This window comes from Lacerta agilis, chromosome 1, assembly GCF_009819535.1.
Source record: "Lacerta agilis isolate rLacAgi1 chromosome 1, rLacAgi1.pri, whole genome shotgun sequence".
In the NCBI taxonomy this organism is placed as follows: domain Eukaryota; kingdom Metazoa; phylum Chordata; class Lepidosauria; order Squamata; family Lacertidae; genus Lacerta; species Lacerta agilis.
In genome coordinates, this window is record NC_046312.1 from 104270562 (window position 1) to 104296258 (window position 25697).

Below are 25697 nucleotides of genomic sequence, written 5' to 3' on the forward strand. Positions count from 1 at the left end.
ATTAAAATGAAAATATGGGAAATATTAAAATGAATGGCAGAAATCATGTATCAGTCAGACTGCCATCCTATGGACTAACCTGTCCAAGGTAAATATACAGTCGCCTCTGGCTGGACTTAACCGCCCAGGGACCCTTTACCTTTTTTCTTTACATAGCGGTAGTAAGAACCTTTGGCATGTGGGCCAAGTTAGGCTTGTCAGTCTTCCCATTTGATCCAGCCCAGTCACATCCACCTACCCAGCCATTTGTCAACTCAAGAGAAGATACACAACAGCAGCATTACAGCTGTCTTTTTCAGAGAGCACCTACAGCATTAACTTGCCGCAGTCTCTGGAGAGGAAAGAAACTGCATTTCACTAATTTGGAGTTACTATATATTTACGTTTGTCATGATTGTGTAGAGATGGCTACTATAAGAGTTGAACTATAAACGTCTTTCAAATATTTTAAAGTGTTTAATCCCCAGGGGTTGTTTTTTTTTTGTAACGCAGCGAAGGCAGGGATAAATGCTGTTCTCTCAAAATGTAGAAAAATGACTTGTTATAAGTGTTACCTTTTTTATTCTGTTGTAGATAAATTCCTGTTCGTTGGAAGAATGTATTGTTGCTATATTACCACGGAGCCAGCCACAAACAAACTGAAAAGTGGACCAGTCTGAGGCGCTGTCATAAAAAAGGTACTCTGCTCCTTGATAATAAAACCACGATGGCTCTAAAAATCAAGTTAAATATTTTTTATTTGAATATGTACATGAGGTAATTTTATAGTTAATTCAGTTTTAATGCCGTGGAGCTGATGTTCCACAAAAGGAGCAAAATCCTTCTAGATCAGAACTTGCAGCGTGTTTGGATAAAGATGCACCCCTAGTGGTAAAATGTTGCTAAAACTGTTTAATTTGGGAGATGCTGCTGCAAGTACTGTACAGTACATTTTCAGGATTATCTAACATAGAAGACTTGTTTTTGTTTTTTGAAGACATTTTGGCAATCCAAGTAAAATTTAAGTTATTACAGCTGACTGATTTTATTCATGTCTTTAAGGAAACACAGAGAATCCTTTTTTTACAATTATGTTCATTAATATGTATACAGTATTTCCTAAAATGATACTGTTGCAGCATGTGTGAAATAAAATAAACAAATAAACCCTATTCTCTCCCCCCCCCCCATACCATGTATATACCACTGCGGTATCCTTGGTTTCACACCTGTAACAGAAACAATGAACAATTTGTGTTAACCATGCAATGGGCTTTCACAGAAATTATTTAACTATAATCCAACCTTTCTTAAGTATCTTTTGCTAGGATTTCATTACCAAATTCTCATCAACACAGAAAACTTCCAAACTAATGAACAATACAAGTGAGCTAAATATACTGGCTTGTAATCTTCAAATCCTGGTAACTGTGATTCTGTTCTGCTGGTGCTACGAGTGAGGATGTATCCTGCCTTAGGACAAGATTAAGGTAAAGGGGAAAAGGTAAAGGACCCCTGGATGGTTAAGTCCAGTCAAAGATGGTTATGGGATTGCGGCGCTCATCTCTCTTTTCAGGCCAAGGAAATCAGCGTTTGTCCACAGACAGCTTTCTGGGTCATGTGGCCAGCATGAGTAAACCGCTTCTGGCGCAACGCAACACCGTGAGCCGAGTGCACAGAAAAACCGTTTACTTTCCCGCTGCATTTATCTACTCAAACTGGTATGCTTTCAAACTGCTAGGTTGGCAGAAGCTGGGACACAGCAATGGGAGCACACCCCATCACGCAGATTCGAACTGCTGACCTTCTGATCGGCAAGCACAAGAGGCTCAGCGCCACCCGCATCCCTTAGCTCATCTAGCCCAGTATTCTCTGCTCTGATAAGCAGTGTCTCTCCAGGATCTCAGGCATGTCTTTTCTTATAACTTGCTACCTCACCCTTTAGTATCTAGAAATTCTGGGGACTGAACCCAGGTCCTTCTGCCGGTAGGAACTGGCGAGGCACATCTGTTCACCTGCATTCTTGGTGTCACACTCTGGATTGGATCCCCACTGACTTGCTGCCCATACCGCATGGCACTGGGAAGCCAGTGGAGCAGCTCAAATGTATTCTGCATGCAAGGTATGCACTCTACTGAGCCATCATCCCTATTCTTTATAAAATAGTCATAGCCACATATAGTGAAATATAATTATTAAGCTAGGTTTTTTACCTTGCGGTATTCTGCATATCCATTCACGCTCAGAATTGCAGTGTAGCGGCAAGACTGTTCCATTAACTGTATACGCAGCGCAGCTCCTCACATTATCTTCAATGTAATTGTTTTCTAGAAAAGCAGATGCAACCTGCCACAGAACAGTGCATTAAATTGAGTTATGATACACAGACAAAGATGAATACAATTAGTAAGGAAAAGACTTTTGGACAGGTTATGCTCCTTCTTTTTTATGTATGGATTGTATTTGTTTACTGTCACCCTAAAGGACACTTCTCAAAGTGCATTGTACACTTGGCCACAGACACATGGATTGTGTCAGATAAGATGAGCATGTGTGTATAATAGCACTATCTTTAAACTACATGGAAGCAGCAAGCAGGTAGAGTTTCCCACCTGTGTGATCCCTAAATATGAACAGCAACAAAAGCTGGGTGGTTTGTAATTCATTGTTGGTATATGGAGCAAGGGGCCCACAACTTTTTTGGGCCCAGGGAAACATTTGGACAAGTTGGAAACAGTTGTGGTATAACAAAATATCCCTTTAAAAGAAGAAAAATTGGGAGGGGGTACTGAAGATGCTCAGAAACAACCCCCAAAACAGGAAAAACATCCCCATTCCCCAAACAAAACACAAACTCAATCAAAAGTCAGCCATTTCAACCAAATACCAAAAATATTTTTAAACAAACAAACAAACAAACAAACAAACAAACAAACAAACAAACAAACCACAGGGGCAGGTATGTACCCAAGATGCTGAAGCATTTACCAGTATGTCTCCAATGATACAACATGACACTTATGTTTATTATTTTATAGTAGTCCAGTCATCTTAGCGGCCCTACGTGGTCTGCCGTTTTAATTTCCCTTTGATTACATTATTTAAAATCTCTTTCCTTAAGATATGATGTATCAGGGCTTGTCAATGTTTAAAGTGTACTAAAAGATATAGGTTGCATTTGCATGCAACACTAAGTTCAAATGCATGAACATGCTGGCTCCCCTGGAAGAGAACAGTTGCTTTGCTTTCTGCCAATCCTTTAAGCTCAGCAGGGCATGGCAGTTAGCCAAGGTTTGCCCTACCATTACAGTTTGTGGTGAGGAGGCAGCTTAATCACAATCTCATGTTTGGATGACACACTAAGCTAAACCTTGGCTTAGCTGCCATTCTGAGCTAAAAGGACCAGGGAGGGGCAAAGTGAGTGTGAGCTCCTCTATGGGAATCAGCAAATTTGTATGGACCATGTAAACTGTGGCTTGACTTACTTACTGTGATGTGTGACCCAGACCACAGACTGAATCTTGTTTTGAATGGTCAGGAAGTTTATCATTGGTGAAGCAGGCAGGTGTGCAGGAAAAACAAGTTGTATCTAATGGTAATTTTGAGTTAGTGGAAAACATTTCCTCTCATGCAACTCAGGCCATCCAATTTTCACTGATCCCATCCACCTTCTATAGCTTTTCTCTGATTCTGTTCCATTGGATACTAGAACCTTTAGAATAGGGTTTTTTTAGAGGTTGAATTGGTAGGACGGGTTAATGAAAATTGGTTTCCTTGTCTTGCATGAGCAGGAATGCTTTTTCATACAGCAAAGCCACCACTGGAAACAATCTAATTTGTTTTCTACTTTTTAAAGTCCATTTTAATGTAATGAGGGGAAAAAATATTTACAGGCGTTCCATCAGACCATTCCCAGGATCCTCCAGCTAATGGGTTCCTTTTGTTGAGTCCAATCCAGAACTGTCTTTCTTCATCACTATGATTAAAAAACAAACAAACCCCAGAAGACAGATGAACACTGTTAGCCACTATTGTACCTTTGCACACATTAAGAATAGGATGTGTGCATGGAGCTGAGGAAAATTGACTGAATTGTTTGATTCACTCCTGAGTTTTCTGAAAGGGTGACCCAATTCCTGACCTTTTGAAAACAGGAAGCAAACAGCATGCTACAAGTGCACAGAGAAGCCTTAATTGGTTTTAAGGAAAAGAAGTTGCAATTTTTACTAGAAGAACTGTGAGTAGAGAGAGGTGGTGCTTAACACATTCGCTTCCAGATATTTTTACTATAAATCAGGAGTGGGAAATTTTGGCCCTCCAAATGCTGGTGGACTACAGTTTCCATCAGCCTTAGGCCATGCTAGCTGAGGCTGATGGGAGTTGCAGTTCAGTAACATGTATCTGGAGGGCCAAAGGTTTTCCCATCTTTGCTCTACATATTACACCCAATCAGCTTTTCTTGGCATTATTTGTGGGCTGAAGTCCATTTTCTCAGATGCATGAGGTGTCATCCTCACTCAGTGTGGCCAAAAGACCACAAAATGCAGAAGGTAAAGTCTTCTGGGTGAACGTTATTTTCTACAACTTACACACACTGTATGATTATAGCAGAAATATTCTAGTCTATTCTTAGATTAAATTCCAAGTTCAAAAGATCTGTATCTGAAAAGAAATCGAGGGAACAAACACTCATCTGATTTCCCCTCTCTTTTGCAGAACTCTCTTTGATCGTAAATGGAAGACTTACACATGAAACATGGTGTTCAAAAGTTTGCTCAAGAAATCCTCTTCAAAGGCATGTGTAAAACTAGCAAGATGTGCTCCAAAATCTTGACACAATGCTTCGGCTTCATCCCAAGCCCTTTTCATCAGTACTTTTTCACTGTGAAATACCTGTGCAATAAAACAAATAACCCCCCTCCCCCAAATAGTTTAATTTGCACACTGTCAAAATACTGTGGAGGGAGGAGAATATATAACATATACTACAAAAACCTACAAGCCCTGTTCTAGAATAAATAAATTTCTCTCCTTTTGTTTTCTACAAACATATCACTCCATGCCTTCCAACATTCCACAGCTGAAAAAAGGGACGTGTGTATAAAATCTCCTGTCAAGTGTCACTGCCTGGACTTGCCCCAACTATTATATGTGAGTCTACTTTGCTTGCTGCATGTTGTATTCATTTACCCGCTCTGCAATAGTTTTGTTTAAAAGCTTAGGTGTTATTTGTTCTTTTTGGTAAAAGATACAATATTAAAAAAAACCCAAACTGCCTGGCAATATTCTATCAAACTTCAAATATATATCTCAGCTGCTGCAGCATGTGTAGCTGCAGGCTCTCCACTGCATGGTGCTTTAGCATTTATACCCATGTATTTAAATGCACACGAGACAAGTTACATCCTTCCCAACTGAAGCTCTGGAGGGGTGGTTTGTTCCTGGAGAATGGCAACTTGAGCAATTCAAACTTACAGCAGTTTAATAAGGCATCCCAGAAGTCAAAAATAGGAACAATGTCTGGATATTGGTTTCCCAGGAAAACCAGAAATGTCCATACTAAACAGGATCAATTGAAATTCGTGTCTGGTATATATACTACTATTTATTACCCCATCATGGATTCCTAATTCCATTTCATTTGAGTTTTCAGTGAGAAATCTGTCCCCCTTTTCACCTTATAACAGCTGAGCAGATTGTGGTCCGATTCCCATCCAAACATGCAAGAATTAAAAGTCTTTTCAAAATGTGGTTCTTCATTAGGGTCATTTTCTCTATGGTATTTAGCTTTTTGCTTACACAGTGACATAGCCTTGAAGCTTGTACAGTTTTTCACTTCCCAAACACCAAGAGGTCCCTTCTTTTGTTGCATAACAACACACCCTCCAGAATGCCCTATAATGGGGTGGGGAGAGAAAGACATTTTAGCGTTGTGTATTATTTTTTCTTTCCAAATGTGGAATTTTTTTAATTGGATGGTAGGTTTTTCCCTTCCAAAAGACAGAAGCAAAAGGAAGACATTTTTCAGATGACATGCTTTTACTGTTACCAGCTGATGCCAAATGTGATGTTTACATAGTATGCCCACTTTTTATTTTAATAGTGATAAAATAAATTAATAAATTTTGTTTTTTGTTACACCGGTTCTGAGTGATACCTAAGGCTTATTTCATTACATCAAACATTCAGCGCTACCTAAATAAATTACAGTGGTACCTCGGTTTAGAGACGCTTCGGGTTACAGACGCTTCAGGTTACAGACTCCGCTAACCCAGAAATAGTACCTCGGGTTAAGAACTTTGCTTCAGGATGAGAACAGAAATCGCACGGCAGTGGCGCGGCGGCAGCACGAGGCCCCATTAGCTAAAGTGGTACCCGAGGTTAAGAACAGCTTCAGGTTAAGAACGGACCTCCAGAACGAATTAAGTTCTTAACCCGAGGTACCACTGTGTTACTTTTACTAAAACAAAAATACTGTTCAAAATATTGCAGGCATTCTTCATGCTGTTACTGCTCTGTGTTTATAATGTCCAATTTTGGAAATTTGAGCTTTGTTACCTATTAAGTAAATACAAAAATTGTGGTAGGCAGGGAAAGAAAATTATTACTAATCCCTAATTGTAGCCATTAACCTATTTATTCCCAAAATAATATCTAAATACCATAGTTTCACAAAAGGGAACAAAAATTATTTTAGGAGTCTTAGAGGATAAGGATCAATACTTTCCTCCCCTATGCTTGGGAAAGTATCTAACCCTGTTATTCTTTGATGGTGTGTCTGCATAACTACTATAATTTAAGACTGCAATCCTGTGCATGCTTAATATGAGAGACAGACATACAGAGAATTACTTTATACAGTGGAACTCTTTTTTAAATAAACTTACAGAATTACATCGAATGTCAGCAGTAAACTATTTTACAACACAATCTTCACAATGCCTATGCAGAAGTAAGCCCAGCTTGCATTAAATGTGGCTTACTCCCAGAGTAATGGAGTCACAATTGCAACCCTATTCAACAGTTTCATCTACACTGAAAACATCTGGGAACTGAAGTAGGCACCGCTAGAACCAGATGGTTTAAGTTCTTCTGCTACAAAAATATGACAACTCATCCAAATAACTCAGTACCTGGCCATTATCAAGGCAGTGTGCCTTTCTGCCCTCCCCTGCCTTCCCCTCTGCTATCTCCATCTTTCTGTTACAGACCTGATCCTGTTTTCCACTAGATTCAAGATTGCTGTCTGAAACAGTGTTTTAGATGTATTGTTTGGAGGTTCTGCCAAGGTGCACACAAAACTCAGACATAAGAACTTGCCCCCAAAGCAATTCCCTCTTGAGAAATCATAATACAGACAGCAGCTTTAGTTATCTGGGGAAAGGATATAAGAAACACCAAATAACTAGGCTTTTGAAGTCTGTGAATATATTTCCCTATAGTCAACCAGTAGAGGTCACTGTTGAAGGACAAGAAGAATCCTCCTCCGTAATAAACCAGGCAATGCTTGTCCTTCCGGCTACAAGAAATGAGTAAGTAAATGAAACTACAGAATGATGCAACTTTAAATCACTGTGCATTACTAAATGGGGACAGAATACAAAGAGAGAGATGTTTGAAGCACTGTCTCAAGTGGATAAATAGCAGCTTGGCAGATAACTTCAAAAGCTTACCAGCACAAAATATAGTTTTCTAGCCTTTTAGTTCTGCAAGTACTTACAAGGCAATTTTAATGGTGAAGCTGCCAGCAGACTATTTGCCCACAAGAGATTGCTAATCAGGTTAAGTGTATGAGCAGCTAACTGTAAGAATGGAATCCGGAAAATAAGGCTGCAATTCTAAACACGCTTTCGAGCCATGTGTTTTAAATGTCTGCTAGGACATTGTCTTCCAGATGCTTTCCTCCATTATGGGGACTGTAGTACAGCACCTGGAAGATACCATGAAGGTTATCCCTGGTATCTAGCAGGCTATCAAACACTTAATTTGTTGTACTTGCAGGTTCCATTATCTTGAGGTAAATTTTAAGTTAAATTTTAAATTAAGACAGCCTGGTAATAAGTGGAAAGCAGAAAGTGAGGGAAAGTGGCATGTTTGCTTCTAGAATCAAATATTAACAAGAGCTATAAAGGTTATAACTCACTAGGCTGATATTTTCCCCAGTTTGTATAGGTCAGACGATGAGGCTTCCCATCTTTATTTAGCCAAGTGTATTCTCCTGTATTGTTGAGGTCTTGCAGTGCTATCCAAAAATAAAGGTTATTGGTTTTCACCATGTTGTGAATCATACTGTTGAGAAAACCCTGTTCAAACCTTGAAAAAATATGAAATAAAAACAAGGTATTAAGTTCCTTAAATCACAGTTCAAGAGGCACCCTCTATTCATCCTTTTGAGCGATACAGAAAGCAGCATAGAATCCCGTTGGAACTGAACAATTTACATAAGAACAGCAGATGAAGAAGAAGAAGAGTTTGGATTTGATATCCCGCTTTATCACTACCCTAAGGAGTCTCAAAGCGGCTAACAATCTCTTTTCCCTTCCTCCCCCACGACAAACACTCTGTGAGGTGAGTAGGGCCGAGAGACTTCAGAGAAGTGTGACTAGCCCAAGGTCACCCAGCAGCTGCATGTGGAGGAGTAGAGATGCGAACCTGGTTCACCAAATTATGAGTCTACCGCTCTTAACCACTACACCACACTGGCACATTAAGAGTTTGGTTTTTAATACTGCACTGGGTGCAAATGGTGGGCTGTGATGCAGAGGCAAGCCCCGCTAGAGGAAACTTGTAAGTTACTACAAGAAAAACAATATGCCAGATCTCACTGGCTTAGATCTCTTGGAATGTAAGTTCAAACGGCTGCTTGCTCAGGACATGCCTCTTCTAACTGGCATCCTGCTCATACCATGAGTATGCCAGCTTTCAGCTCTACAATTCCACATGGAATCACAGAATTGTAGAGTTGGAAGGGATCCCAAGGATCATGTAGTCCAACCCCTTGCAATGTAGGAATATGCAGCTGTCCCATATGGGGATAGAATCTGCAACCTTGGTGTTATCAGCACCATGCTGTAACCAAGTGAGCTATCCATGACTTGGGCAACACACATTAAGAAGGTATCTCTTTCCCCAACTACAGCTATTATTTTAAAGGTACAGAAGAGGGTGCTTTCAGTTGACATGATTGGTGCACCATTCAAATAAGACTATGCAGAAAACCATCCCTGGTGATTTCTCTATATCTCTGTAACATGTTTCCTACATAGGTTTGTAAACCCCCATGCGTGGAACATCTACCAGAAACAGTGCAAGACTATTTTTTTTAAAAAGTGATCTTGTCCTGCGACCTTGTGAAGTATGGAAAAAAGAAACATAACATCGGCCCTTCTCCGTAGTACTGCCTAAATTACTTCTATGGAATTCACCACTCCGGGAGGTCAAGAAAGCCCCTGTATTTTGTGCACTTAGGTAGCAAGTTGAGGCCTGAACTAGACACAATGTTAAATGCGTCCTTACATTTGCACCTGTAGAGCTGATAATTATTGGGATCTCAGCAGACGGGGGCAGGGAGGGGGAAGGATTGAACTATTTCTTCCCTGGCTGCATTCCTGATGAAAAGCATTCCTTCAAAGCTGGTATTTGCGCTGGGAAGAAATTCTCAGTTGGGACCAATGGGGGAAGGAGGTTCCTTGCAGTGCAAATAATAGCTTCAAAGTAGAGTTGTTGTTTTATTTAAAAAATCAGGACTGCAGCAGGGGGAGGGGAGGGTTAAACTCTCCCTTCCCGCCTGCTATGAATTAAACCTATGCACATTAAAAGCACAGAGTTTATAAGGAATAAAAATGAGTTATCATAATCAACATAATGTTGATTCAGATGGACAAACAATGACCAGCCAGATGCCTCCAGAAAGCCTGCAACTGTTGGAGAAATTTTAAAGACTGGAGGTATCCCTCCCAGAGACACAAAAGGAAAAGATGCACACTGCAAGTGAAAAGATAGGCTTTTAATTGAATACTAACGTACGTAGGGTCAACCTCCTGAAAAATCTGAGAGAGGCTGCAAAGAACCACATCCAAAGCAATGTTTCTTATACATCTCCTTTCGCATAGAGATTCCAACCCATAATCTTCATTCTAAACCAAGCAAAGATCCTTATGCTCTTTTGACTAGCCCACTCCAACCTTGTCATTATAATAATATGTAATCACACACTGCCATCCTTCAGTGTTTGATTTAATTAATTACTGATTAATTATGCTATTCTTTACCTGTCTACAAACGTATATTCTTAATAACCCATGATTAATATATCCATTCTCTACATTAACCTAAATTCAATGATACAGTCCCGCCTAGCAGATCACCTTTCATGTATTCTCAGCTTTTCATTCTTTTATGTTAGAATACAATATGTTTTCACATTAGAATGCAGGATATGCTTGAAATATACTGGGGGGCGGGGCGGCGTTTCTACTAGGAGAGGTTGTTGAGAATTCATATATGGATTGCTAAGCAGCACTGCTAATGTCAAATACGGAGTTTTAACAAGCAAAGTGGAATCCTAACAGAGAGATAAAGGGAGTTGGGGCATTATCCTTCACAAGCAGGGCATGAAGCCAGAATCCCTCCCCTGATGTTCTGCACCTCAGCCCTCCCCCAACTGGTATTCAAATGAACACCTCTGTTCCTAGAGGCTCAATTTAGCTACAATGGGGAACACTCACTGAAAATATCCTGTCCTTCATAAATTTGTCTAAGCCACAAATATAACTAAGGCTGCAATCCTATACACACTTTCCAGGGAGTAAGTCCAAATGAACTTAATAGGACTCACTTCTAAGCAGGCAGATTAAATTGAGTTGCATTCAAAGAGGCAAACACTAAGTCTGTGCAGGGATTTCTCATTGCACACTGGTAATCCCCCCCCCCACTCTGTTCCAGCCATGTACCCTCTAAATCTGTTCTGGAGCAGATTTCAGGACAGCACAGGGCATGTGTGGGAGGAGAAAGGGGGGGGGATCCCACTGCGCCAGCACTAATACCTGCACTAGTGTAAGTATTTAATTGAATACCTCTAATTGCCTGGGGTTTACTTCAATTTGAGAACAAAGTGTAACGAAGAAGAGAAAATCACATCATCTAAGTAATCAGAGAAAACCTGTTACTGGAGTTATACATTTATTTATTTTCTTATTGTTGCCATATGGCGAAACTGGGTTATTAAAACGAAAACGAACAATGTGAATAGTTTGCATCAAATAGCTGCATGTGAGCAAATGAGTATATATTTGTCAGGATTGTTAGCAAACATTCCCCGGCTTCCTGTAATGAAGACAGTGTAAATCAACACTGAAGGAATTAAAATGTCAGAATTCTTGCATGCATGAATAATTGCATGTCACTGAACATTTCAATCTAGCGAGTAACTGATTAATTCTATCCGGTTTTCATTTTGACTCGAGCAATAACAATCAGAACATTTTATTTCCGTCAGTTTTAGCTATTGATCCAGTATGGTCCTTCCATTTTCTTCTCCAGTGTCAAAAGAGAGTTAAAATACTGTTGTTGTTTTAAACTGTATGGTAGAATTAGGTACCTGTTCATTATTGTTGCAAGTGAAGGACAGTAATAGCCACTGGAGGAGTGTTCAAAGCTTCGAAGGGTTTTGTCCACATGGTAGCAATATCCACCGTGCCTTTCCCATCCCTTCAAAAATAAACGTTGGTTATTGTAACATATGGCATATTATATACATGAACTTATCTATACATAATTCTTGGATGCCACCTAAGTAGGTACCAGAGACACTACTGAGGAAGGGAAGGAACATTGGAGAACCAATGACAGTCAGAGTAGGCAAGAACAGTCAACACCATGCCCTCCCAATGTCGTTGGAAAATACCTCAGCTGGTAGAGCATGAGACTCTTAATCTCAGGGTCATGGGTTCGAGCCTCATGTTCGAGAAAAGATTCCTGCATTGCAGGGGGTTAGACTAGATGACACTCATGGTCCCTTCCAACTCTACAATTCTATGACTACAACTCTTAACTATCCCTGACTATTAGACATGCTGTACTAGGACTGATGGGGAGTTGGAGTTTACAACATCTGGAGTGCATCATGTTGGCGATCCCTAGAGTAGGCGATGTTGGCCTAGATAGGTAAAAGTTTTGAGCAGGGAAAATCGGCTTCTTTTGTTCCCTTTCTATACCTGCATTTTCCCCACTCATTATGCAAATGCAATTCACACACACACACACACACACAAGAGAGAGAGAGAGAGAGAGAGAGAGAGAGAGAGAGAGAGAGAGATAACAGAATCCATGCATAGTGAAATCTATTCAGGACACAGTAATTTCAAGGGGAGAGTTAAGCAGAGGCTAGTGGAGAAATGATATACGCATTTAATCAGAAATAAGACTGACTGTTCAATGCGGCATGCTCTCAGGAAAATGTACATAGGATTGCACTGAAGTGTTTAACATTGACTGGATTGTGACCACACTGCACCTTGAGAAGAAAGTGTCAAGAGGCAATGCAAATATAAGGATGATAAAGATGGGTATAAAAAGTGTATAAGAAAGGTAGAAAAATGAGAGTTATTTTGTTAAATATTTAAAGAAGCTGCTTAAAGCATCGAGAGCTGCTGCTGAATGTCAGGTCAGTGGGTAAGTATTTCATTATTTTATTTAATCACTCATTTAAACAATTTATATACCACTTAACTACAATAGTTTCTAAATGGTAAATAACAGCAGCAGCAGCAGCAGCAGCAGCAGCAGCAGCAGCAGCAACAAAATATGCTACCCACCTGACTGGGTTGCCTCAGCCACTCTGGGCGGCTTCTAACAAATTAAAACATTAAGCGCAGTAAAACATCAAACATTAAAATCTTCTCTATGTAGAAATATATTGAACCTGCTTACTGAACATCATGCTGACTCATTCTGTATTACTGAAACCTATCCCGACCAGAGGTCGGTGTGAACCTATCCCAAATGAGCTCTCCAGGTTTTCAGGTTCAGCATCAGGCTCAACTAAAGGAGCAAGGAGTGACTTTAGACAGTTTTACCACCTCTATGATTAGCAACACAGCCAATGACCAATTTTGAGTGTGCTGGGCTTCCAATACAGAATATGGAATTAGTTTGGTGAAGAGCTGTGGCTCAATGTTACAGCGTCTGCTTTGCACACAGAAAGTCTGAGTCCACAGCATCTCCTAAATCCCTGGACAGCCTCTGACAGTTAGTGTAGATAATACTCAGATAATGGACCAGTGGACCAGCAGTTTCCTATATTCCTATGCTGTAAGTGTACTGACTAACTCATTGCCTAATAGTCTCCCTACCTGAGTTGATGGGAGTGGTTTTCAGTGTGGTGTTGAAGGTCCCAAATCCTGTGTTTAATTCTCCGCTGGACATGGAATCATTGCTGGATTTATTAATGTTGTGGATATATGGGATGTTTTGTATTTTTTTAATTAATATTATCGCTGTTTAAAGTTGTCTTTTTATTTGTGTGTAAGCCAGCTTGAGAGCGTTCTTGCTCATAAAGATAAGCCTGTAAATTAGTTTAAATAAATAAATAAGCATCCCTGGAAGAGTGCCATCCCAGCATACCCTTGTCAATGTCATAACCTCATTCACTACCAAGCCCTATAATCTGAAACAGCCTACAGCCAAACACTTAAGCATTATTATTAATTGTATCAAATGCATACTGAAATGTTAAAGGAACTCGGTGAATTAGGGTAGACTTTACATGGGAACTGTGTTCAGTGCAGTAGGCTGTCAACCTCACACTGAAATAACAAGAAAACTATTATTGAATTAAATACCGGCCTTTGTATATTTTGAGAGAGAGAGATGGAGAGACCATTTAAATTAAAGAAGTTAGAATTCACATCTGGCTGAACTATTTCTCTGAGTATTTTAAACTGAAACAACTAGAATTGCCAATGTAACATTATACAGTAATTTCCCAATAATTCTGGTACCTCTGTCCAATTAGAGATAAACTTGTAGATAAAGGTCATTTTTATGTGAATTGTAATACAGTCAAACTCTTATTATTCATTGCACAAATTTACCTTAAGTCATCAGAGAGTAGTTCCATATTAACTTAATTTAATGTTACTAAACCTCCTTCTCCAATCCTTAAATTAAATCATGTTTTGAATACTTACCTGTCTCTGGTGATTTGTATGGATGAGGTCCTAGAAGGCTTTTCTCCATGCTATTCTTTTACGTTTCTTACAAAACTTCAACATAGGTACCCCATTTCTTCAATGACACTGGCAGGAAATTGTTAGTTTATGTGTTGCCTAGAAGGTTCCCCAATATTAAGAATCAGGACCCCAGGTCTCTTATAGAAGTTGAAAGGACTAAATCATTGCTTCCCAGAGACTGCAGTAAATGCTTCCCTGTTGTGAAAGACAATGATAAAGCAATGGCCAAGTGGTAGTCCACATGTCTGGAGCCATTGAACAGTGAAGTCACTGGAGCTTACTTCCAGTAATATGTTCAGTATAGTGATATTAAAGCAGCTTAACTAAACTTGGCTGAGGAATCACGTAAGAAGGGACTGCTATTTTATTTAAGTTCTGGTAAGCCAAAGCAGTCTATCAATTATTTATTTCAGCTTACTTCTTTTAGATGAACTTCAAAGGTAATTCCAATTTTTGTTTGCAAATAATATCAATTTTTTTTTAATTAAGGAAAGAACCTTTCTTTAACTAGGTATGGGGCTATATCTACTGTTGTCTTTGCTCTGGTAACCTCTAGGTTAGATTACTGCAATGTGTTATACGTAGCGCTGCCTCTGAAGACGTTTCAGAAACTTCAGCTGGTGCAGAATTTGGCAGCCGGGTTGCTCACCGGGGCAAGACAGTTTGAGCATATTACACCAATCCTGGCCCAACTGCACTGATTGCCAATTAGTTTCCAGGCACAATTCAAAGTGCTGGTTTTGACCTACAGCCTTAAATGGCTCAGGACTGCAATACAGTGTCTCAATTACCACCTCTCTCCATATGAACCTATGCGGACCCTGCCCTGAGTTAATCATCTGAGGCCCTTCTTTGTGTACCTCCTTTATGAGAGCTCCGGACGATGGCAACATGGGAATGCGCCTTTTCTTCAGTGGTTCCCCTCTTTGTGGAATGGTCTCCCCAGGATGTCCATTTGAAGCCTTCATTGGACACCTTTAGGTGCCAGGCAAAAATGTTCCTCTGCAACCAGGGCTTTGGTTGATTAACATCTTATACCCTTACATCTTACACCCTAGAGCCAGTGTGGTGTAGTGGTTAAGAGCGGTAGACTCGTAATCTGGGGAACTGAGTTCGATTCCCCGCTCCTCCACATGCAGCTGCTGGGTGACCTTGGGCTAGTCACATTTCTTTGAAGTCTCTCAGCCCCACTCACCTCACAGAGTGTTTGTTGTGGGGGAGGAAGGGAAAGGAGAATGTTAGCCGCTTTGAGACTCCATCGGGTAGTGATAAAGCAGGATATCAAATCCAAACTCTTCTTCTTCTTCTTCTTTTAAATGTGTTTGTGGGAGGAAGTGTGGGGAGGGGGTTTATTGGTTTGTGGTTTTCTTCTTGTTGTTCTTATTATATATTTTGTGTTTTTTATATTTTATGTTGTGAACTGCCCTGAGATCTATGGATGAAGGGTGGTATATAAATTTTAACAACAACAACAACAACATCATATGTATTGGGGATTATGTAGAACCTTTATCCCAGTCATATTATTATCATGAAACCACATCTAAAAGCTTTGTGCCTGTGAGTCCTACATTTTTCACAAAATATTTGATCCACAAAAGATAAAGGCATATATCCGTTATTACAAGAACTTACGATTCTTCATTTGCAGGTGCAGGTTACTTTCCAGCCACACCTGCAAATGAATATTTTTTCCTCTTCCAGCCCAGCTTGACTTCAAGCCAGGGATGCAAAGGAAAAATTTGGAGTGCAAGTTTGAGTGTGCTCTCAATTCTTCTTACATTTAGCAGCAGCATGAAGTTCCAAGCCAGACCAGGGAAAGTTGGGTGTGGTTTGCCCCAAACAGACTGGTAAACCAACCTCCAAGTTCTGGTGGGCCTAATTACACCTGCTAGCTGACTATTACCCACCAGTGGACAACTGGTGGATCTTATAAGAAACTGCTCTGTTTAAGAGCCATCTACGATTCTGAATATTCCAAGTAACAGAATAGAGACACATGATGGTTGCACAACAGCTAATTGTGTGAATCATCACCAAGTTAGAAGTTTATCAGCTCAATTCAATCAACTAATTCCTCTCCCTGGAATTCAATGGGCCAAACTGGATTAATTGGTTACAGCATTGGCTACTTACATAAAATTCTGACATTTCAAATTGTAAGTATTGTGACCCAAGTTTAACCCAAATGTTGTCAGCTTCAAAAAGCAACATTTCTTCCTTTCTTCCTTGTCAAGCATCTGACAGCTCCATGATGCCATTCCAAAAGCTGGCTTGGGGAAAATGCCTGGATAATCACTGCTTTAGTGTTTAGACAGCTAGCTTAAGGAATTTGACCTCAGTAACAAAACATTTGCCCTCTGTTAGCAGTTTATAGATTAGGAGAAGGGGGGTGGGACAGTTTGTTGAATTAGTAATAAAATGACATGGCATATGGCCAACTGAGCAATGAACACTTTGCTGCAGTGTCTAAGAAAGATATAGAATCATCAATTTGTCAGAAATATCAAAATGATTTAAAAAAAACCAACCAACCAAAGCAAAAAAGCAGGATAGTCTTCCAAGCATATATGCCTGAAGCCAAGAACAAATGAGGGCACCGATGGGCTACGAACTTAGAGGTACTGACATGTATCTCATAGTCACAAATGAAAACAAAATGGATCTAGATCTGAATCCTCTAATTTTTATTCCAAAAATCCAACTAAACTTCTGGCTAGCTGTGCATTGACATTAGAATTGAAGAAGCAGTTTCAGATTGGAGTGGCGACATTCAATATTATGAATGACAAATGAAGGCGGAGTTTTCAATAAGACATTCAGCCCAAAGGCTGCTTTTGAATGCAGGAGCTATGGTGCTCAAATGGGAGTTCATGCCAATGAATGGCTTCCCCCATTCAATGAAGTGTCAGGGAAAGGCCCACATCCTCATTATGCACACAGAGCTGTCCAAATATTGCAGCAAATTAGAAAGCACATGCATGCTGGCAGACACGTGTGCATGGCAGACCACCCACAAGCAGGAAAATGAATGGGGTGTTGCTCCAAATGTCCTCACAAAGTTAGCAGCTAACTTCCAGAATGTTAAACTTTATCATCCCATTCAAAAATATATGTGACCCTTTACATTAACTTTATTTTCAAAGACTAGGCAGGGGACATATCAGTATATATAAACATGAAGGTGAGAAATCAACTATTTATACCACTATGATGGCTACCTGTGACTCACTGGGTACTTCTAAAAGCCTCAGTTCTCTTGAATTTCAATATTTCAATATATTAAATGGTCTCAGAATAACAACACTGATATATTTATAGACAGCTTTCACATACACACCCCAAAATAGAGAAAGCAAATGATTAAAATTAATACATTTCCAAAGAGGAAATTTAATAGCCAATTAATCCTAGTGTCCATGTATGGATAGAAGGTTGACACAAGGATGTAAGAAAATTAATTCAGCATGTCAAAGAAATAGTTGTTTTCAATCCTGTCATTCCTCTAGAAACAGTATAAAAGCCACAGGCAAGATGAAACATCGTAGAGCAGTTGTTATTTGTACAGATGGTCGACCAAAGTGCTGTGCCTTTTGATGTAGAAAGTTAGAAGAACTGCATTCAAAATTGCTGACAGAGCAAGTGACCCACAAAAGGAAAACTTCATGACCTCAGTCCATAAGCGCTCCAACATGCTTACAGAGATTCTGCTTCAAAGTGCATGGCAAAGCCTGCCAATCAGGTGATCAGTGATGCTTGCAAACCTGTTTTTGATCCAGACATGACTTTACCTGCCCTCCACCTGACGTCATATAGGATGATGTCATATATGACATTAGATTTAGGGCAGGTGGCCATGGCTTGGCCAAACGGGGAGGCAAACCAGAGGCTGACCACCCCTGATCTATAGCAACACAACTTGTTTTGGAATCTGGAATTTTGTTAATGAAGCAGTGCTGTGCATATTTACCTGAAAGTAAACCCCATTGGTCTCAGTAGGACTTGTTTCTAAATAAACACACATCAGATTAGACTGCAAATTGGGGAAAGGTGTAAAATTCTAAATATGCTTGAATTCCTATCCAGATACATTCAAACACTTCCAATATGTACTATTTTAAATGAGGCATAATTGTTTGGTTTAGACTTACTTCTGGGCAGCCTGATTCTTCCTCTGAAATGAGATTTCCAACAGTTCCTGCTCTTTTACAAATATAAAAATATACGTCTTTACAACTTTTAACTTTCCAGCGTCCCTCCTAGTTAAAAACAAACAGGAAGAATTAATGAAACTTAAATATGTCATTATTTCAGTGGGGGTATTAGCTCAATGGACTTATTTATAACATGGGAAGGAAAACTGGTGGTGGTGGGTTGGTTTTTTTTGTTTTTGTTTTTTAAAAGAATATTAAAATGCTTCAATTACAAGTAGAATTTGTGCATTCTGCTAGTGTTTTTAGATCCCCCATAGAGTTTCATACTCTTTGAGTAGTCTCTACTTGACTAAGCAAATGTTCGTTAGATGTGACACACACACACACAATCTCTATTTATACACACACACACACTAAATGTATTAAATAAAATATGATAAATCCATGTCAAAGCAATTGTATTTTAGCTTCCACCACTGGCGGAGGAAGAGGAGTGGGGGGGGGAGCGCACCGCCCCAGCAGCGCGATCCCAGTAGGGTGCCATCGCGGCTATCCCCCAGCCCGCGCTGGATGCCATGCCCCTGCAGGCAGTGTGCCCTGCCCCTGGGATGCGCACCAGCCCCGCCCCCGCCTGTTCTCCGCTCCCCGGTGCCAGAGCATGAAGCTCTGCCATTGGCTTCCATTGCTTGTTTATTCTACCTATTTGCCTCTGGAATTGTCTAAAGGGGCTGATGAGCTACTCTGAAGTGTCAGAGTATTTCCTGATATTGTAACAGGTCAAAGACAAACAGTAAAGAATGGTGTTTTTGCAAAAAGTTTATCTCAGGGGGGACATCTCATCTGCAGCCTGAGAAAAGGGAAAAACTGAGTGGCCAAGTGGAAGGTTATAAGACTAGGACAGGAAAGTAGAAACCTAAAGAACAGGAAACGTGAAATAGGAATAATGATTCTGAAAAAAAGGATAGGTAGAGCACTCAAAGCCCGGCCCCTGAGACAGTGCAGGAGGGGGAAAGAATGGAACTGAAAAACCAGTGGGCCTACAGGGGAAGAAGAGTTATCAAACAGCCTAGAGCAGAGCTGTGCCTTATTAACACACGTTTGGACTGGATAGACAAGGTAATTGACCCGGAAAAACTGTCTGCGGACAAACGTCGGCTCCCTCGGCCAATAAAGCAAAATGAGCGCCGCAACTCCAGAGTCGTTCGCGACTGGACTTAACTGTCAGGGGTCCTTTACCTATATTGTTCCATTATGATTTGCTGTGTGCATTAGAGCAGTCATTATATTACTTGAGAATCATCAAGCAAATAGAGCTCTCAGAATATTCTACTTCTGAGGCATTGCACACATAATGCAGCAAAACAAAACACACACACACACACACACACCCCACCACTTCCAGGACAGAAACATTTACAAAATATTATTATTTTTATATAAAAAAGAGAAAATAAATAAAACATACATATTGCTCAGCTGAAACACAAAGTTGATTTCCCCCCTGATGGACATTTGGCTCTTGTATGTGCCAGTAAGTGAAGGTTACTGGAGATCCATCAGACCATTCAAACTCAACTGGGGTCTTATGATTGCTTAGTCCAAGCCAAGTTTCTGTCACATTTTCTGTAGTATACAATTAAGTGCATTTTAAGATGATTTGGACATACCAGGTCATTTTCGACAACACAATAAAAACATACACAAAGTTGTCCCCATATTTTAGTCAGACTACTCTTTTGCAACCTAGACAGGCCCCTAATTTGATGCCGTGTCCTAACATGCAGGTGAACTACTGTTTCAAGGGCTGCCGTAGGTCCGGAATTTCCCAGACATAGCTGGAATACGGCAGCCGGAAACAGTGTCTGGGCAGAAATCACTGATCAGGCCAATCTAGCATACCACCCTGTTTGCCACAGAGGTCAATGGGGATGGCCTTTGGGAATATGAGGGCAATGCCACTCTGCCACTGTTGCTCCCCAACAACTGGTGTTCAAAGGCACTGGAAATCGCATTAAGGGCAGGGTGCAAATGTGATCCTTAAATAAGAAAACAAACATCAGGGGCTGTAATCATTTCTGCATACAGAAGCTTTAAATAGCCGAGGAGCACTTTCGACATGAACGGCCACATGGGTCTTGTACATTTTCAGTGACAACTCGTCCTCCTGCTTTGAACTCAGCACATCAGCCTGGAACAAGGACGGGGAAACTTCTCAGCCTGAGGGCCACAATCACACCTGAGTAACCTTCCAAGGCTCACCTGCCAGCAGTGGGTGTGGGCAAAGGCAAAAGGAGGCGGGATCAAAGTCACATACGTACGCCAGTCACACACCTCCCTCTACACATACATACCAGGATTTCCCTGAGGGGTAATTTAGTTTTGCTGATGTATTGATCTGTGATTCATTTTGTGCTTGTTTTATGAATGTAATTTAAATGGATTATATTATGCAGTTTATTGCTGTAATATTTTTAAATGTATCTAGAGAGAGAGCACAAATAAAAATAAATAAATAATAAATGTCCCTTTCCTTTCTCTTTGTCTCTTCTCTTCTTCTTCTTTTTAATTTTTATTTGCATTTACGAAAACAGGAACAGAGAGCATATTTAAACCCCCTCCCCTTCCCCGTCCCACTAACAACTTCATACCAAGTACAGCATGCATACATACGGTATACCATATGACTTCCCTTCCACACTTTTCCTTTGCTTTTCTACTGCACGTAATCCACATCTTTTTAACCATCCAATTTGTTATCTATTAAATTTGTTGTTGTTCAGTCGTTCAGTCGTGTCCGACTCTTCGTGACCCCATGGACCAGAGCACGCCAGGCACCCCTATCCTCCACTGCCTATCTATTTCAACTCTGTTGGATTTACTCAAGACCTGCTAAGCTATGTATTTGTCTATACTGGTTCTTAAAATATTCAATAAACACTGTCCATTCTTCCTTACATCCCTTATCTCTGTTTTCTCTTATCCTGTTCATCAGACCAGCCAGTTCAGCATATTTGAACATTTTACACTGCTATTCTTCCGTACACTGCTATTGCTCCTGAGCTGCAGGTTAGGGGTTAGCGCAGGTATGCCCTCTTGGGGCCCTAAGCCTTTAGCAACTTCCTGATGATGCTGCCAACTTCTGACATGGGCACCCAATGGGGTTTTTCTATTGACTTTGGGTTGGATTTTCACAGTTGACAGAAAGGAATTCAGTGTGGCTGCCTTTAAAAGGAAAATTGTCTGTACCTTAAACCAAAGTTTAGTGCACATTAACTATGAGAACTCACCATATTCAAGAAGATTAATGAGCATCTCTGTATCAGCCAAAGAGGTTATGCTAATGAGTGTGCTGTTATCATCCTGGCAGGAAAGCAAAGCTTCATTCCAATTTTTTCCTTCTTTATAAAGTTTATAGCAGTAACGATTATATGGATACCAATTATAGTCACAGTCGGTAGGATAAAATTTCCACGAATCTTTTCAATTAAAATGTACAGAAACAAGGCTATATTAACCAAATGAATTATTTCCTAGTCCTCATAAATCTATTTATGCAATATACATGCACATATATAATAGCTCTCTTCACTATTTCTTTTTTTTAAGAAAAGAGAACACATTTGCCTACCAAGAACTAGCTACAGTGCAAAAATGTGTTATATGAATATGTTTATGCATGCGTAAGCACACACACCCCACAAAGAAAGAAAATAAAATTGCCCTAAGAATGTTCGAGAAGTTCAATCTTTGTGAATTCTGACATAATCTGACCTAAACCACACCTTCCAGCCTAATACGCAGATTGGAACATAGGCTACAATCCTAACTCCATTTATTTCCAAGTAGACATAGTAAAGACGTTTTTTGCAAACCACTTTGAGGTTCTTTTACAGTCAAGTGGCATTTAAATTTTATGAATACATAAATAAATAAAGACTGCCACCACAGTTACCCATCAACATTTGAGCTTCCTGAACATTCCAATGCTGTTCTCACTCAATAAAAGTATCAAAATGATTTTAAAATGCACGAGTTAAAAAAATAAATAAATAGGTTTATCATACAGATTTTTAAAAAAACTTCAGGTTAATGTAGACTTATGGGTCAAATAGAACAGAAACAGACTGATTTATCTATACTGTTACCTTTCATTGAATGTAATGGGGCATACTACTGAGTACTTTGTGTAAATAGTGTTCATTAACAACCAATGCATTACTAACAACATAGAAGTCTCAGCTGTATTTGTCTACTGTATATTCTGGAGTAAGACCCTAACAGAAGGGTGGAGGACCTTTGGACTTCCAAATGCTGCTGACTCCGACTCCCGCCAGCCCCAGCCAAAACGTCCAGAGGTCAGGGGTGATGTGAGTTGTAATCCAGCCACATTTGGAGGGCCACAGGTTGCCCACCTCTGCCCTAATAGAATAAAGAAAATGTTGCGGCTGAAATTAACATCTATTCTAAAAATTATAAACCTATACATGCATCCACATTTTGGGCTCCATTAAAAGTCCAGGGAAACCTTTGTTAGTTTTAGAAAGCTTAAACCATTGTAAAGGCTCACAAAAAAATCTTTCAGAAAGGGAGAAAAAACTCTGATTGCAGGTTGCATACAAAAACAATTTTCTTTGGAATCTGCACCAATAAGACATAGTTGACTTCCTTTAGGGCTGGGCAAGGAAGAGAAACTGCAATGAGTATATCCCCTTTAATTTTGTGTTCTGCCATGCTCCCCACTGCAGCCACTTGGTGACTGGTGGTTGTTGCAGTAATCTCTCAAAAGTCTAACTGTACCTACTAGTCCAAAAAAGACTGGTGATCCTTGGACTATAATCTATAGTAACACCACCTTGACAGGGCTGGGGAACTACATCTGGGCAACTGGCCGCATTCTAATTGCCAAATCTTATCCTGCAGGCCAAATCTGACAGGTAGGCAAAACTGATTTATCACGTGACATCACAATGCTGTTGCAATGTGACCTGATTCAGCCTGTAAAGTTCGAAGTCAAACTGTGAGCAAAACAGTCTGCAAAGCACAGAAGATCAATTTGTTCATCGGCACTTGTGAAGCCCAACATCGGCATAATGTGCTTCCCAAGTGCCACTCAGTTGATTGTCAGTGCTTGAGAAGACTAGTGCAGGGACCTTTGCCAACACTGGTGATCAGTTGTACTGTGTATTATTTTATCAGGTAGGGCAAATGGGATTGGATTGGCAGAAACGGGTGAAAGGAGAAGGCCTGGGGCGGGCGGGCGGGGACTAACTTAGGCCTGCAGACTAGGTTACCCACTCCTGCACAATTAAATGATAAAAAAGGAATAAATGGGATTCTATTCTCCACTACATGCAGAAAATGTTCTTCTTCTCTTTAAAAATCTAATGAAATAGGTATGTTTTTTGCCCTCAGAATGGTAAAAGTGGGATTGTTAAGTGTTCTGTTGCCTTCAAAGCTTATATGCCAATTTACAAACAAATGGACTCTGAACAATGATTTATACTTAAAACTACCTTTCTCCTGAATTCAATTGGCATACTTAGCACATCTTGTAATTCCCAAACACTCAAACTGCCTGAAGCCCAAGATGTGGAATACATATGTCCCCCTTATTAAAAGTAGAAAGAGATATAAAAAGCCTCACAGATCAAATTACATTGCTGGTTAGAGACTCACCAAATGCTTCGTGTTCAGTAGCATTTAAATATTTTTTGCATACATATGGTAATCCAGATTCACATGGGTAACTTTGCCAGTCCTGCTGTATTTTTGAGTTAAACACTTTGCAGCGATGTTGCCCAAGAGAGCTGTCAGAAGGATCTGCAAACAGAAAATTATTTTAGCACCATGTGTACAGTACAATACAATATGCAGTGGGTATTTTATTTATATATTTGTATCTGAAAGCCAGTTCCTGACATTCTGCCCCAATCAGCAAGATTCTCCAAGTCCAGAATGATGACCAAGGAACAGAACCACATCTGGGCAGGCATGATTCTCAATGGCTTTCGTTCAGAAGCCATCAGGTAAGTTTAGCCTTCCATCCAAATGGTGTCCTGAAGTGCACTACTTACTTTATCCCATATTTTATTTTTAATTGTTTTGTTTTGGTTTTTTTAATTGAATTTACATCCAACTGTTTTCCTCTAAGGAGCTTAAGGTCCATCTCATTTAATCCCCACAACAACCCTGCGAGGCTTCACGGCCAAGTGTGGATTTGAACCCTGGTCTCTCCCAGGTCCTAGTCTGACACTGGCTCTTTTAAGTTTGGTGGCTGAAAAATTCTATTCTTGGCAACTCTGAGGTCAGTAAATTAAATAACATTTTTAACTGTAACTGTTTTAAAAAGCTTTTTTAAAAAATTGTGGATGTGTTTGCCACTCTGGGCTCCTTCGACAGTAAATTCAATCCATCTATTCATCCATCTATCCCGTAGTTTGTCCATTGCCAAACTACTGGATGGATGGATGGATGGATGGATGGATAGATGGATAGATGGACAGAATTAAGCATTCTAAAACAGTTACAGTTAAAAATGTTATGTGCTTGCCACTCTGTTATGGTATATAAAATGACAAATATTTCAGCATGAAATTTGTCTGTGCACTGCAGGGAAATCTAGGAAACACATTAAGTTTTGAGTTGTTGGATAGTAATTTATTGCATCTGTATTAACTTCTTGCATCTACCAGTAATCAGGAGACCAGAAAACTCAGAACCTGGTCTTTCTAATGTTTATATTGGGACATACTATTGCCAGCTCATATTTTGATTCAATTGCAATAGCCATAGAATCCTGGTGTCATAATAGAGCCAAAGATGAGGATCTGCGTACCTGATCGCCAGTTCACAAATGCCAAGGGCGCTCCATCTGACCATTGCCAGCCAGCAGCTCCATCCAGTTGATTTAAACCTGTCCACAGCAGAACTTCCTTTGTGCCCACCCGTTCTGCAGTATAACAAGAGAGCTAGCTTGACTATTCAGGTACCAGTTCAGTATTGCCCAATTTATACAGGAATTGAATCTCCAAGCTGGTGGGTTACTTTCTCCACCTTCCACTAGGGAGAATGAGACATCAGCAGGAAGTACAGGTAACAGCATTCTGCATTCATTACTGCCCGAGGAAACAAGAATCACTTTCAACTCCATTGGACATGCCCAGGTACGCCAAGATGCCAAGCAGGGATGAGCCCATTGATTTCAAACACTTGGATAGAGCCTCCTTGCAGTGACTCCTTGCAGTCAAAATCTCTAGGTCCCCCTCACAAATTATCTCCTAATATGTTTTTGCAATTTTCTTTCAAGATCAAATCAATATTATTTTGATTTGTT

General features: G+C 40.1%; 1 protein-coding gene across 1 annotated transcript in view; it reads right to left on the reverse strand.

Moving 5' to 3' along the window:
- Positions 1–25697, reverse strand: part of PLA2R1 (phospholipase A2 receptor 1) — a 47883-nt gene that overhangs the window by 16468 nt on the left and 5718 nt on the right. Inside the window, exons 4-16 of the mRNA XM_033165759.1 lie at positions 25200–25313; positions 24041–24184; positions 21652–21840; positions 19830–19987; positions 18362–18469; positions 11579–11688; positions 8123–8292; positions 5657–5874; positions 4727–4872; positions 3871–3955; positions 2193–2325; positions 1173–1208; positions 555–712 (exon numbers count right to left, since the gene is read on the reverse strand). Of these exons, the coding sequence (XP_033021650.1) occupies positions 555–712; positions 1173–1208; positions 2193–2325; positions 3871–3955; positions 4727–4872; positions 5657–5874; positions 8123–8292; positions 11579–11688; positions 18362–18469; positions 19830–19987; positions 21652–21840; positions 24041–24184; positions 25200–25313 (1769 nt within the window). The remainder of the gene's footprint in view (positions 1–554; positions 713–1172; positions 1209–2192; positions 2326–3870; positions 3956–4726; positions 4873–5656; positions 5875–8122; positions 8293–11578; positions 11689–18361; positions 18470–19829; positions 19988–21651; positions 21841–24040; positions 24185–25199; positions 25314–25697) is intronic.